Genomic DNA, 16176 nt, shown 5'->3' with positions numbered 1-16176 from the left:
GGCAGCAGCTACTCTTCCTGGGGTTTATTATGGTACCCCATTAGTTCCTGCCAAGGCAGCAGCTACTCTTCCTGGGGTTTATTATGGATCCCCATTAGTTCCTGCCAAGGCAGCAGCTACTCTTCCTGGGGTTTATTATGGTACCCCATTAGTTCCTGCCAAGGCAGCAGCTACTCTTCCTGGGGTTTATTATGGATCCCCATTAGTTCCTGCCAAGGCAGCGGCTACTCTTCCTGGGGTCCATCAACATTAAGGCAGTTATATATAATTTTAAATATTACTACATTACATTACATTTCGTTAATACTTTTCACAACTCATTAAGTGTGTTCCCTCAGACCACTACTCTACAAGCACATATGTGTGTAGAATGCGTGTCTTATGGGTGTGTGTGTGTGTGTCTCTTCACAGTCCCCGCTGTTCCATAACGTGTATTTTTATCTGTTTAAAAAAAAAATCTGATTCTACTGCTGCATCAGTTACTTGATGTGGAATAGAGTCCCATGTAGTCATGGCTCTATGTAGCACTGTGCTCCTCCTATAGTCTGTTCTGGACTTGGGGACTGTGAAGAGACCTCTGGTGGCATGTCTTGTGGGGTATGTATGGGTCTCTGAGCTGTGTGCTAGTCGTTTAAACAGACAGCTCGGTTCAACATGTCAATACTCCTTACAAATACAAGTAGTGATGAAGTCAATTTCTCCTCTACTTTGAGCCATGAGAGATTGAGATGCATATTATTAATGTCTCCTGCCTTGTTGATAGTGTTGTTAAGAAGGCTGAGCAGCGCTTTAGTATCCGGCTTCTTCACCTGCTGGATCGTCTGAGACCAGCCACCTGGACAACTGATGAAACTGTGGGTTTGCACAACTGAAAAATGTCTACACAAACTGTCAGAAACGTTCAGGGAAGCTCATCTGCGTGCTTGTCCTCCTCACCAGGGTCGGCATCGTAAACTGACTACAGTGGGAAAACGCTCCCCATCGATGCCCACCCGCATGCTGGAGAAAAGTGCTCTCCACGGATGAATCCCGGTTTCAACTGTACCGGGCAGATGGCGGAAACCGTGTATAGCATCGTATGGGGGAGCGGTTTGTTGATGTCAACGTTGTGAACAGAGTGCCCCATGGTGGCGGTGGGGTTATGGTATGGGAAGGCATAAGCTACGGACAACGTACACAATTGCATTTTATCGATGGCAATTTGAATGCACAGATACCAGATACACAGATACCGTGACGAGATCCTGAGGCCCGTTGTCGTGCCATTCATCCGCCGCCATCACCTCATGTTTCAGCATGATAAATGCACGGCCCCATGTCACAAGGATCTGTACACAATTCCTGGAAGCCGAAAATGTACCAATTCTTCCATGACCTGCGTACTCACCAGACATGTCACCCATTGAGCATGTTTGGGATGCTCTGGATCAACGTGTACGACAGCATGTTCCAGGTCCCACCAATATCCAGCAACTTGGCACAGCCATTGAAGAGGAGTGGGACAACATTCCACAGGCCACAATCAATAGCCTGATCGACTCTATTGACTGATTCCATTATAATGAAATGTAACTCAGTAAAAATCATTGAAATTGTTGCATGTTGCGTTTTATATTTTTGTTCGATGTATTTTACCCAAGAAAGCATATAGCTAGCTATATCTATTGGATTTTCTGTTGTGCGTTTTTTATTTATTTAACTAAGCAAGTGAGTTAAGAACAAATTCTTATTTACAATGACGGCCTACATATATTATATACGTCTTAGATAACGGCATAATCGTTTGGTCTTGGATTTCCTTTAAATGTTGTTAATGTAGAGATCATAAAATCAGGCTAGAATTTTCAATCAAAGCTCTAATCAAATCCAGATATAGGCCAGTTTATATGCTTTATAACGCTTTTCCAAGGACACTTACAGTTTTGGCGGGAAATACTGGGTTACCTGGGAGAAAAGTGATTTATTCTCAGGATGAAACATTTGTAAAATATTCATCCCTATTCCTGACATTTTATTACTAGCTCCAGGTTGACTCATCGGCTCTTCTGGACAATGACTTTCTGACCAGGCACTGCTTTCATGTGATATTACAGATATACACTGGAATGAATGCTAACTGGTTTTTGTGTGTTTATGTGTGTGTGTGTGTGTGTGTGTGTGTGTGTGTGTGTGTGTGTGTGTGTGTGTGTGTGTGTGTGTGTGTGTGTGTGTGTGTGTGTGTGTGTGTGTGTGTGTGTGTGTGTGTGTGTGTTCTCTGTAGCAGGCTTGGCCCGCCGGCACCCAGCAGATCCTCATCCCGTCGTCATGGCAGCAGGTTCCTGGCGTGGCCATCCACGGCTCCTCCCACCAGACGGTTGTCGCGGAGTCTCCCGTAGAGACGCTCCTTCCGGACACAGCCCAGCACACAAACAGCTGGAGGTATGGTTATCACCATGGTTACATAGCTGTCTGTCAGAATAGACCTCTTTATATAAGGGAACAGAAATAATCCATCAATAGGATTATTACCCAGATCATGTCAGGGTGTAACTATCCCAGAAAAAGAGAAACAAAAATATTTAAAAACTTTGAGCGTTTACTTCTCTGCCTGGAGTGCCAGATGGGTGGGGTTTGCGGTTTTGGGACTTTTCTATTGGTTGATTTAAGCCAGGCAAGCTCACAGGGACAGAAACAGTATTTGAAACCCAGGTCTGAAGAAAAGCAGGGGTACTCAGATGTGTGTGGTGTGTGTAGGGGGTCTCAGTACAGGGGAGTACTGCAGCAGAGTCAATCGACCTTTGACCCTAGCCGGGGTCAGGCCACCCAGAGGTCACAGCAGGAGAGGAGCGGAGCGGGGAAGAGGGCCAAGGGTCGCCGCGGCAACAACAGAACCACCAGGTACAACTGACTGGAAGAGAAAGGCTATGGATAGATCGTGGCACAACAACTAATAACAGTTATCAACTAGTTACAGTTATCAACTATATAGTAACAGTTATTAACTAGTTACAGTTATTAACTAGTTACAGTTATCAACTATATAGTAACAGTTATCAACTATATAGTAACAGTTATCAACTATATAGTAACAGTTATCAACTAGTTACAGTTATCAACTAGTTACAGTTATCAACTATATAGTAACAGTTATCAACTAGTTACAGTTATCAACTAGTTACAGTTATCAACTATATAGTAACAGTTATCAACTAGTTACAGTTATCAACTAGTTACAGTTATCAACTATATAGTAACAGTTATCAACTATATAGTAACAGTTATTAACTAGTTACAGTTATCAACTATATAGTAACAGTTATCAACTATATAGTAACAGTTATCAACTATATAGTAACAGTTATTAACTAGTTACAGTTATCAACTATATAGTAACAGTTATCAACTATATAGTAACAGTTATCAACTATATAGTAACAGTTATCAACTATAGAGTTACAGTTATTAATTAGTAACAGTTATCAACTATATAGTAACAGTTATCAACTATATAGTAACAGTTATCAACTATAGAGTTACAGTTATTAATTAGTAACAGTTATCAACTATATAGTAACAGTTATCAACTATATAGTAACAGTTATCAACTAGTAACAGTTATCAACTATATAGTAACAGTTATTAACTAGTTACAGTTATCAACTATATAGTAACAGTTATCAACTATATAGTAACAGTTATCAACTATATAGTAACAGTTATCAACTATATAGTAACAGTTATCAACTAGTAACAGTTATCAACTATATAGTAACAGTTATCAACTATATAGTAACAGTTATCAACTATATAGTAACAGTTATCAACTATAGAGTTACAGTTATCAACTATATAGTAACAGTTATCAACTATATAGTAACAGTTATCAACTATATAGTAACAGTTATCAACTATATAGTAACAGTTATCAACTATATAGTAACAGTTATCAACTATATAGTAACAGTTATCAACTATATAGTAACAGTTATCAACTATATAGTTAGTTATTAATTAGTAACAGTTATCAACTATATAGTAACAGTTATCAACTATAGAGTTACAGTTATTAATTAGTAACAGTTATCAACTATATAGTAACAGTTATCAACTATATAGTAACAGTTATCAACTATATAGTAACAGTTATCAACTAGTAACAGTTATCAACTATATAGTTACAGTTATCAACTATATAGTAACAGTTATCAACTATATAGTAACAGTTATCAACTAGTAACAGTTATCAACTATATAGTAACAGTTATCAACTATATAGTAACAGTTATCAACTATATAGTAACAGTTATCAACTATATAGTAACAGTTATCAACTAGTAACAGTTATCAACTATATAGTTACAGTTATTAACTATATAGTAACAGTTATCAACTATATAGTAACAGTTATCAACTATATAGTAACAGTTATCAACTATATAGTAACAGTTATCAACTATATAGTAACAGTTATCAACTATATAGTAACAGTTATCAACTATATAGTAACAGTTATCAACTATATAGTAACAGTTATCAACTATATAGTAACAGTTATCAACTATATAGTAACAGTTATCAACTATATAGTTAGTTATTAATTAGTAACAGTTATCAACTATATAGTAACAGTTATCAACTATAGAGTTACAGTTATTAATTAGTAACAGTTATCAACTATATAGTAACAGTTATCAACTATATAGTAACAGTTATCAACTAGTAACAGTTATCAACTATATAGTAACAGTTATTAACTAGTTACAGTTATCAACTATATAGTAACAGTTATCAACTATATAGTAACAGTTATCAACTATATAGTAACAGTTATCAACTATATAGTAACAGTTATCAACTAGTAACAGTTATCAACTATATAGTAACAGTTATCAACTATATAGTAACAGTTATCAACTATATAGTAACAGTTATCAACTATATAGTAACAGTTATCAACTATAGAGTTACAGTTATTAACTAGTTACAGTTATCAACTATATAGTAACAGTTATCAACTATATAGTAACAGTTATCAACTATATAGTAACAGTTATCAACTATATAGTAACAGTTATCAACTATATAGTAACAGTTATCAACTATAGAGTTACAGTTATCAACTATATAGTAACAGTTATCAACTATATAGTAACAGTTATCAACTATATAGTAACAGTTATTAACTATATAGTAACAGTTATCAACTATATAGTAACAGTTATCAACTATATAGTAACAGTTATCAACTATATAGTTAGTTATTAATTAGTAACAGTTATCAACTATATAGTTACAGTTATCAACTAGTGTGTACCTAAGTACGTTTCTTATCCCTGCGTGTGTGTATCCAGGGGTGTGTCTGGTGTGCCGCTGCTCACCAATGCCATGCTGACTCCGCCCACCTGCAGTGTGGCAGCTCTCTCTCAGCCAATCATCATCTCAGACACGCCCAGCCCGGCGGTCAGCGTCATCACCATCCACAGCGACTCAGACGAGGAAGACGAGAGGAAGTTCCACCCCGCCAGGTGAGGTCATATTCCTGTGTGTGTTCTCCAATCACAAACGACTGTTGGTTTTATGTGGATAGTTCCTTTATAGATGGTTTACAGATGATAGCCTATCAAAACTATCATCGAGCCTAACTAATCTCTGTTGCTATGCAACAATTTCACTGACTTAACTTGAATTAAACCCTTTAATTCAGTGAGGAGCATAGGTCATCCACAAATGATGGTAAAACAATTATTAAAGTTTTCCTAAAACAGATGTAAATCTGATCTGAATGGACTAGAATTGATCATCCTATCCACCACCATCTACCATCTTTATTTCTGTTGTTGCTATGAAACTAATGTATGTTTCTAATGTACAGTACCAGTCAAAAGTTTGGACACACCTACTCATTCCAGGGTTTTTCTTTATTTTTACTATTTTCTACATTGTCAAATTTGTCACATGCGCCGAATACAACAGGTGAAATGCTTATTTACAAGCCCTTAACCAACAATGCAGTTTTAAGAAAAAATACCCCCCAAAAATTAAAGTAACAAGTAATTAAAGAGCAGCAGTAAAATAACAATAGCAAGGCTATATACAGGGGGTACCGGTACAGAGTCAATGTGCGGGGCACCGGTTAGTCGAGGTATTTGAGGTAACACGTCTGCCACGCTGATCCTTAACACTGGAGCCCCTCAGGGGTGTGTACTTAGTCCCCTCCTGTATTCCCTTTTCACCCACGACTGCATGGCCAAACACAACTCCAACACCATCATTAAGTTTGCTGACAACACAACAGTGGTAGGCCTGATCACCGACAACGATGAGACAGCCTATAGGGAGGAGGTCAGAGACGACAACAACCTCTCCCTCAACGTGATCAAGACTAAGGAGATGATCGTGGACTACAGGAAAAGGAGGACCGAACAGGCCCTCATTAACATAGACAGGGCTGTAGTGGAGCAGGTTGAGAGTTTCAAGTTCCTTGGTGTCCACATCACCAACAAACTAACATGGTCCAAGCACACCAAGACAGTCGTGAAGAGGGCACGACAAAACCTTTCCCTCTCAGGAGACTGAAAAGATTTGTCATGGGTCCCCAGATCCTCAAAAGGTTCTACAGCTGCATCATCGAGAGCATCCTGACAGGTTGCATCACCGCCTGGTATGGCAACTGCTCGGCATCTAACTGTAAGGCACTACAGAGGGTAGTGCGAACGGCCCAGTACATCACTGAGGTCTAGCTTCCTGCCATCCAGGACCTATATAATAGGTGGTGTCAGAGGAAAACCCATAAATTTGTCCGAGACTCCAGTCACCCAAGTTATAGGCTGTTTTCTCTGCTACCGCACGATAATCGGTACCGGAGCGCCAAGTCTAGGACCAAAAGGCTCCTCAACAGCTTCTACCCGAAGCCATCCAGGCTGTATCACAACCGGCCGTGATTGGGAGTCCAATAGGGCGGCGTACAATTGGCCCAGCGTCGTCTGAGTTAGTCCTTCATTGTAAATAAGAATTTGTTCTTAACTGACTTGCCTAGTTACATAAAGGTTCAATAGAAAAAACTAATTATTATGGCAAGAAAAGCTCAAATAAGCAAAGAGAAATGACAGTCCATCATTACTTTAAGACATGAAGATTAGTCAATCCGAAACATTTCAAGAACTTTGAAAGTTTCTTCAAGTGCAGTCGCAAGAATCATCAAGCGCTATGATGAAACTGTCTCTCATGAGGACCGCCACAGGAAAGGAAGACCCAGAGGTACCTCTGCTGCAGAGGATAAGTTCATTAGAGTTACCAGCCTCAGAAATCGCAGCCCAAATAAATGCTTCACGGAGCTCAAGTAGCAGACACATCTCAACATCAACTGTTCAGAGGAGACTGCGTGAATCAGGCCTTCATGGTCGAATTGCTGCAAAGAAACCACTTCTAAAGGACACCAATAAGAAGAGACTTGCTTGGGCCAAGAAACACGAGCAATGAACATTAGACCAGTGGAAATCTGTCCTCTGGTCTGATGAGGACAAATTAGAGATTTGTGGTTCCAACTGCCGTGTCTTTGTGAGACGCAGAGTAGGTGAACGGATGATCTCCGCATGTGTGGATCCCACCCTGAAGCATGGAGGAGGAGGTGTTGGTCCCACCATGAAGCATGGAGGAGGAGGAGTGGGGGTGCTTTGCTGGTGACACTGTCCATGATTTATTTAGAATTCAAGGCACACTAAACCAGCATGGCTACCACAGCATTCTGCAGCGATATGCCATCCCATCTGGTTTGCGCTTAGTGGGACTATCATTTGTTTTTCAACAGGACAATGACTCAACACACCTCCAGGCTGTGTAACAGCTATTTGACTAAGAAGTAGAGAGATGGAGTGCTGCATCAGATGACCTGGCCTCCACAAATTACCCAAACTCAACCCATTTGAGATGGTTTGGGATGAGTTGGACCGCAGAGTGAAGGAAAAGCAGCCAACAAGTGCTCAGCATTTGTGGGAACTCCTTGAAGACTGTTGGAAAAGCATTCCAGGTGAAGTTGGTTGAGAGAATGCCAAGAGTGTGCAAAGCTGTCATCAAGGCAAAGAGTGGCTACTTTGAAGAATCTCAAATATAAAATATATTTTGATTTGTTTAAAACTTTTTGGGTTATTACATGATTCCATATGTGTTCTTTCATAGTTTCAATGTCTTCACAATTATTCTACAATGTAGAAAATAGTAAAATAAAGAAAAACCCTTGAATTAGTAGGTGTGTCCAAACTTTTGACTGGTACTGTATCTCTTAATGTATGTCTCTAATGTATGAATCTCTGTGTTCGTCTGTTTAACAGCTGTGGTCCGGCTCAGAGGACTAACGTGATCAGCTGTTTGACGGTCCACGACTCTGACTCCTCCACGGCCAGCCCCCTCACCCCCCGCCTCCTCGCCGGCTCCAGCACTCTCACACACCTCCGGGGAGGGGGGACGTCTATGGGCAGGTCACTGGCCGTGGTGGCACCATCTGTCAAGACCCAGCCGACTGAGACGGGTGAGGTGGCTCACACTCGTCTAACACACACACACAAACACACACACACACACACACACACACACACACACACACACACACACACACACACACACACACACACAGGACATACTAGTGTTACACGGTATACCGAAAGTTATGTACTTTTTCGATACTAGATCATGAAAAATGGTTCGGTAATAGAATGTGTTGCTTTCGGTAGATGTGTCTCAGGGATCAAGCGCAACCTGCCTGATCCACTAACTCGCTGCTAGTCTGCACTGGGAGTCTGGGCTGCATCATGTTAGCTCCACTAACTCACTGCTAGCCTGGGAGTCTGGGCTGTACCATGTTAGCTCCACTAACTCACTGCTAGCCTGGGAGTCTGGGCTGCATCATGTTAGTTCCACTAACTCACTGCTAGCCTGGGAGTCTGGGCTGCATCATGTTAGCTCCACTAACTCACTGCTAGCCTGGGAGTCTGGGCTGCATCATGTTAGCCCCACTAACTCACTGCTAGCCTGGGAGTCTGGGCTGCACCATGTTAGCTCCACTAACTCACTGCTAGCCTGGGAGTCTGGGCTGCATCATGTTAGCTCCACTAACTCACTGCTAGCCTGGGAGTCTGGGCTGCATCGTGTTAGCTCCACTAACTCACTGCTAGCCTGGGAGTCTGGGCTGCATCATGTTAGCTCCACTAACTCACTGCTAGCCTGGGAGTCTGGGCTGTACCATGTTAACTCCACTAACTCACTGCTAGCCTGGGAGTCTGGGCTGCATCATGTTAGCCCCACTAACTCACTGCTAGCCTGGGAGTCTGGGCTGCATCATGTTAGCTCCACTAACTCACTGCTAGCCTGGGAGTCTGGGCTGCATCATGTTAGCTCCACTAACTCACTGCTAGCCTGGGAGTCTGGGCTGTATCATGTTAGCTCCACTAACTCACTGCTAGCCTGGGAGTCTGGGCTGTATCATGTTAGCTCCACTAACTCACTGTTAGCCTGGGAGTCTGGGCTGCATCATATTAGCTCCACTAACTCACTGCTAGCCTGGGAGTCTGGGCTGCATCATGTTAGCTCCACTAACTCACTGCTAGCCTGGGAGTCTGGGCTGCATCATGTTAGCTCCACTAACTCACTGCTAGCCTGGGAGTCTGGGCTCCATCATGTTAGCTCCACTAACTCACTGCTAGCCTGGGAGTCTGGGCTGCATCATGTTAGCTCCACTAACTCACTGCTAGCCTGGGAGTCTGGGCTGTATCATTTTAGCTCCACTAACTCACTGCTAGCCTGTACTGGGAGTCTGGGCTGTACCATGTTAGCTCCCCTAACTCACTGCTAGCCTGGGAGTCTGGGCTGCATCCTGCCTGCTCCACCAACTCACTGCTAGCCTGGGAGTCTGGGCTGCATCATGTTAGCTCCACTAACTCACTGCTAGCCTGGGAGTCTGGGCTGTACCATGTTAGCTCCACTAACTCACTGCTAGCCTGTACTGGGAGTCTGGGCTGCATCATGTTAGCTCCACTAACTCACTGCTAGCCTGGGAGTCTGGGCTGCATCATGTTAACTCCACTAACTCACTGCTAGCCTGGGAGTCTGGGCTGCATCATGTTAGCTCCACTAACTCACTGCTAGCCTGGGAGTCTGGGCTGCATCATGTTAGCTCCACTAACTCACTGCTAGCCTGGGAGTCTGGGCTGCATCATGTTAGCTCCACTAACTCACTGCTAGCCTGGGAGTCTGGGCTACATCATGTTAGCTCCACTAACTCACTGCTAGCCTGGGAGTCTGGGCTGCATCATGTTAGCTTCACATACTCACTGCTAGCCTGGGAGTCTGGGCTGTATCATGTTAGCTCCACTAACTCACTGCTAGCCTGGGAGTCTGGGCTGTATCATGTTAGCTCCACTAACTCACTGCTAGCCTGGGAGTCTGGGCTGTACCATGTTAGCTCCACTAACTCACTGCTAGCCTGGGAGTCTGGGCTGCATCATGTTAGCTCCACTAACTCACTGCTAGCCTGGGAGTCTGGGCTGCACCATGTTAGCTCCACTAACTCACTACTAGCCTGTACCGGGAGTCTGGGCTGCATCATGTTAGCTCCACTAACTCACTGCTAGCCTGGGAGTCTGGGCTGCATCATGTTAGCTCCACTAACTCACTGCTAGCCTGGGAGTCTGGGCTGTATCATGTTAGCTCCACTAACTCACTGCTAGCCTGGGAGTCTGGGCTGCATCATGTTAGCTTCACATACTCACTGCTAGCCTGGGAGTCTGGGCTGCATCATGTTAGCTCCACTAACTCACTGCTAGCCTGGGAGTCTGGGCTGTATCATGTTAGCTCCACTAACTCACTGCTAGCCTGGGAGTCTGGGCTGTATCATGTTAGCTCCACTAACTTACTGCTAGCCTGGGAGTCTGGGCTACATCATGTTAGCTCCACTAACTCACTGCTAGCCTGGGAGTCTGGGCTGCATCATGTTAGCTCCACTAACTCACTGCTAGCCTGGGAGTCTGTGCTGCATCATGTTAGTTCCACTAACTCACTGCTAGCCTGGGAGTCTGGGCTGTATCATGTTAGCTCCACTAACTCACTGCTAGCCTGGGAGTCTGGGCTTCATCATGTTAGCTCCACTAACTCACTGCTAGCCTGGGAGTCTGGGCTGTATCATGTTAGCTCCACTAACTCACTGCTAGCCTGGGAGTCTGTGCTGCATCATGTTAGTTCCACTAACTCACTGCTAGCCTGGGAGTCTGGGCTCCATCATGTTAGCTCCACTAACTCACTGCTAGCCTGGGAGTCTGGGCTGCATCATGTTAGCTCCACTAACTCACTGCTAGCCTGCACTGGGAGTCTGGGCTACATCATGTTAGCTCCACTAACTCACTGCTAGCCTGGGAGTCTGGGCTGCATCATGTTAGCTCCACTAGCTCACTGCTAGCCTGGGAGTCTGGGCTGCATCATGTTAGCTCCACTAACTCACTGCTAGCCTGGGAGTCTGGGCTGCATCATGTTAGCTCCACTAACTCACTGCTAGCCTGGGAGTCTGGGCTGCATCATGTTAGCTCCACTAACTCACTGCTAGCCTGGGAGTCTGGGCTGCATCATGTTAGCTCCACTAACTCACTGCTAGCCTGGGAGTCTGGGCTGCATCATGTTAGCTCCACTAACTCACTGCTAGCCTGGGAGTCTGGGCTGCATCATGTTAGCTCCACTAACTCACTGCTAGCCTGGGAGTCTGGGCTGTACCATGTTAGCTCCACTAACTCACTGCTAGCCTGGGAGTCTGGGCTGCATCATGTTAGCTCCACTAACTCACTGCTAGCCTGTACTGGGAGTCTGGGCTGCATCATGTTAGCTCCACTAACTCACTGCTAGCCTGGGAGTCTGGGCTGCATCATGTTAGCTCCACTAACTCACTGCTAGCCTGGGAGTCTGGGCTGCATCATGTTAGCTCCACTAACTCACTGCTAGCCTGGGAGTCTGGGCTGCATCATGTTAGCTCCACTAACTCACTGCTAGCCTGGGAGTCTGGGCTGCACCATGTTAGCTCCACTAACTCACTGCTAGCCTGCACTGGGAGTCTGGGCTGCATCATGTTAGTTCCACTAACTCACTGCTAGTCTGGGAGTCTGGGCTGCATCATGTTAGCTCCACTAACTCACTGCTAGCCTGGGAGTCTGGGCTGCATCATGTTAGCTCCACTAACTCACTGCTAGCCTGGGAGTCTGGGCTGCATCATGTTAGCTCCACTAACTCACTGCTAGCCTGGGAGTCTGGGCTGCATCATGTTAGCTCCACTAACTCACTGCTAGCCTGGGAGTCTGGGCTGCATCATGTTAGCTCCACTAACTCACTGCTAGCCTGGGAGTCTGGGCTGTATCATGTTAGCTCCACTAACTCACTGTTAGCCTGGGAGTCTGGACTGCATCATGTTAGCTCCACTAACTCACTGCTAGCCTGGGAGTCTGGGCTGTATCATGTTAGCTCCACTAACTCACTGCTAGCCTGGGAGTCTGGGCTGCATCATGTTAGCTCCACTAACTCACTGCTAGCCTGGGAGTCTGGGCTGCATCATGTTAGCTCCACTAACTCACTGCTAGCCTGGGAGTCTGGGCTGCATCATGTTAGCTCCACTAACTCACTGCTAGCCTGGGAGTCTGGGCTGTATCATGTTAGCTCCACTAACTCACTGTTAGCCTGGGAGTCTGGACTGCATCATGTTAGCTCCACTAACTCACTGCTAGCCTGGGAGTCTGGGCTGTATCATGTTAGCTCCACTAACTCACTGCTAGCCTGGGAGTCTGGGCTGCATCATGTTAGCTCCACTAACTCACTGCTAGCCTGGGAGTCTGGGCTGTACCATGTTAACTCCACTAACTCACTGCTAGCCTGGGAGTCTGGGCTGCATCATGTTAGCTCCACTAACTCACTGCTAGCCTGCACTGGGAGTCTGGGCTGCATCATGTTAGTTCCACTAACTCACTGCTAGCCTGGGAGTCTGGGCTGCATCATGTTAGCTCCACTAACTCACTGCTAGCCTGGGAGTCTGGGCTGCATCATGTTAGCTCCACTAACTCACTGTTAGCCTGGGAGTCTGGGCTGCACCATGTTAGTTCCACTAACTCACTGCTAGCCTGGGAGTCTGGGCTGCATCATGTTAGCTCCACTAACTCACTGCTAGCCTGGGAGTCTGGGCTGCATCATGTTAGCTCCCCTAACTCACTGCTAGCCTGGGAGTCTGGGCTGCATCATGTTAGTTCCACTAACTCGCTGCTAGTCTGCACTGGGAGTCTGGGCTGCATCATGTTAGCTCCACTAACTCACTGCTAGCCTGGGAGTCTGGGCTGCATCATGTTAGCTCCACTAACTCACTGCTAGCCTGGGAGTCTGGGCTGCATCATGTTAGCTCCACATACTCACTGCTAGCCTGGGAGTCTGGACTGTACCATGTTAGCTCCCCACTCATGCTGCCCAGAAGTTAACACATTTGAATAATATTACGCTGCATGTAGAAACTGTTCATTCCTGTTCACAAAACAATGTCCCTACAGGCTACAACATTTTACAATGGAAGAAGATACCGCTAGCTTCCATCTTTGTAGGCTAACTTTCCCTGCTAGCTGAAAGCTAAAGATAACATCAATTCGCTACCCTTGTACTTTGTTTGTGATATGCAAACCATAATGTAAAATATGCACATTTTAAAGCTGATTGCCCCAACAACTTTATTAATTCACTTATTCAGTTTCTCTCTCACGTCTCTCACAATGATGATCTATTGCCTCAGCGAATTGACTGCCTCGTAAATGATGTCATTACTGGTTAAAGAGAACGCACAGAAGCTACTATTATGCAAATGTTGTTGATCGGTACAATAAAATAAGTCCCAAATGGAAGGAAACAGATTGTTTGTCATCTGTAGCCCCATGAAGGAAACAGATTGTTTGTCATCTGTAGCCCCATGAAGGAAACAGATTGTTTGTCATCTGTAGCCCCATGAAGGAAACAGATTGTTTGTCATCTGTAGCCCCATGAAGGAAACAGATTGTTTGTCATCTGTAGCCCCATGAAGGAAACAGATTGTTTGTCATCTGTAGCCCCATGAAATCAGCCCAAAACAAGCTCAATAACTCAATGTATGCACACACTCCTAGGCTACATCTTGATTTACCCAGTTTATCAATAGAGATTTACCATTCAAATAAATTATTACCGTTATGTTGCTAAATTGGTTTAAAAAAACTAAGTCAAATTGGTTGTATAATTCATTCATTAATGCTTGCATTTTTAAATGTTAAAGTAAAATGCAAATGTTATATTGAACTCAACAGTTGCCCAACGATTGAACAGAGCAGTAGCTGACTTTCTGTCTGCTTCAAATGCCTATTTTTTGCCTTAGTATTGTTTTGGTATTTGAGTATTGTGATGGTATCGAGTATTGTGGTACTAAACCTGGTATCAGTATCAAAGTCAAAATTCTGGTATCTTGACCACACTAGGACATACCCACAGAGCTCTGTACAGTTTAGAATCACAAATACAGTGTACAGAGGCACAGAATGCTTTAAAACCAGTTTGAGTGTTTGAGTTGAAAGCTGTATTTCTAACCATGTCTCTCTGTCTCTTCCTGGTTGGTTTCCAGGGCAACTCCAGAGCTCCTACATCAAGCCCAAGCGGGCCAATCGACAGCCCTGTAGTGGTGACAACAGCGACCGCCATAAGCTAGTCCCCAGCCAATCACATCCTCTCAACCTCAGCCAGGTGAGTCGGCCAGCCAATAGTATCCTCTCTTACTAGCAGGTGTGCCCCAGGCCACTGTGACACGTTACAGAAAGTTCAGATAGAAATGTATTGTGTAGAACAGTTGATTGTCTATTTTAATTTTTAAACAGTGATGTAAAAATGTTTCTTTGTTTATACAGTTTTTATTTTCATTGAGATATTTGTCAAAAGACATGTTCTGATGCAGTCTGTCTGTCTGCCTGCCTCTCTTTCTCCAGGTACAGCCTGTAGTCTCATCCTCGTCTCAGGACCGTTCCCACGGCAACCTGCGTCGCCAGGCAACCTACCCCCCTAGCCCCGCTTCCCACTACACCTTTCAGGAAGCGCCCTCCCTAAGCTCCGCCCCCAGCCTCTACACCTTCCCCGCCTCCGCCGCGCTAGCCTCCGCCTCTCAGGCCATGGAACAGTTCCTGGTGCGTGGCCACCCCACCCCTTCCACCTATGCCCCTCCCACTGTCTCTTACGGAGCCTCTGGGTTGGCCAGGAGGGACGCAGGGACCAGGAAGGAGTCTTCGGTGGGGTCAGGGATGATCCATGGGGTGGGGCTTCCTGCAACCTATCAGCACCAGTTTACTGCTGGGCCCCCATACATTAGTGTGAGGCCCCGGGCTGAAGCCTACAGCGCATACCAGCTCAGCCCTCGACGGTTGGGACAGTACCCTTACTTATGATGAGACGTGGGCCGCTTTCAGCCGCAATGCAACGTTTTGGAACGTTCAGATAGAAAAATCCTATGTAGAACAAACATGTCTGTGAATTGCAGATCACATTAGAGCTGGGATGATAAACCAAAAATGATCGACACCGACTATACCGATCACTTATCGCAGACATTTTGTTAATATCATTCATTACAATAAGTAGCCTCTACTAGAGAAACGTGAAGTTTGAAATGAAATAAGTTTACTAATATGGGTGATTGTTAATAGAACAATTGATGGCTACAATCGTCAAAGTAGTAGTAGTTTAAAGGCCCAATGTTGCCGTTTTTATCGCAATATCAAGTCATTTCTGGGTCAGAATTAAGTACCTTACTGTGATTGTTTTCAATTGAAATAATCAAAAATAAACAGAAAGCTAAATAGCAAAGAGCAATTTCTCAAGTAAGAGTTTTGCTAGGACTGTCTGGGAGTGGTCTGCGTGGGGAGGGGAAACTGAAAACTAGCTGTTATTGGCAGAGAGTTTTGGAACTCTTTCTTATTGGTCTATTAACTAATTAACCACCTGGTGACGTCACCAGACACGCTCAAAACTCCATCCCACCAAAACAGGCAGGACATTTCAGACGGTCTTTTCAAACAGTTTTTACATTTTAAAGGGCATCATATTTTTTTTATTTTTTTTAACAATTTCACAGTATTATTCCAACCACACAGGGGGAAAAAACGTTTTAGACAACACTGGGCCTTT

General features: G+C 44.3%; 1 protein-coding gene across 4 annotated transcripts in view; it reads left to right on the top strand.

The window, feature by feature from the left end:
* LOC120065504 (homeodomain-interacting protein kinase 1-like) overlaps window positions 1-15890 on the top strand; it is a 54848-nt gene extending 38958 nt beyond the window's left edge. For 2 of the 4 annotated variants that reach the window (XM_039016562.1, XM_039016560.1), the window contains 6 exons: window positions 2264-2418; window positions 2734-2877; window positions 5331-5504; window positions 8307-8503; window positions 14627-14745; window positions 14985-15890. In XM_039016562.1, coding sequence (XP_038872490.1) covers window positions 2264-2418; window positions 2734-2877; window positions 5331-5504; window positions 8307-8503; window positions 14627-14745; window positions 14985-15437 — 1242 coding nt within the window. In that variant the 3' untranslated portion in view covers window positions 15438-15890. Of the gene's footprint in view, window positions 1-2260; window positions 2419-2733; window positions 2878-5330; window positions 5505-8306; window positions 8504-14626; window positions 14746-14984 lie in introns of all 4 variants that reach the window. The other 2 variants (XM_039016561.1, XM_039016559.1) reach the window with 1 other exon arrangement.
* The last annotated feature ends 286 nt before the right edge of the window (window positions 15891-16176 follow it).

Source organism: Salvelinus namaycush, chromosome 20 (genome assembly GCF_016432855.1).
Source record: "Salvelinus namaycush isolate Seneca chromosome 20, SaNama_1.0, whole genome shotgun sequence".
Classification (NCBI taxonomy): Eukaryota; Metazoa; Chordata; class Actinopteri; order Salmoniformes; family Salmonidae; genus Salvelinus; species Salvelinus namaycush.
This window is presented reverse-complemented; position numbering and strand designations above follow the sequence as displayed.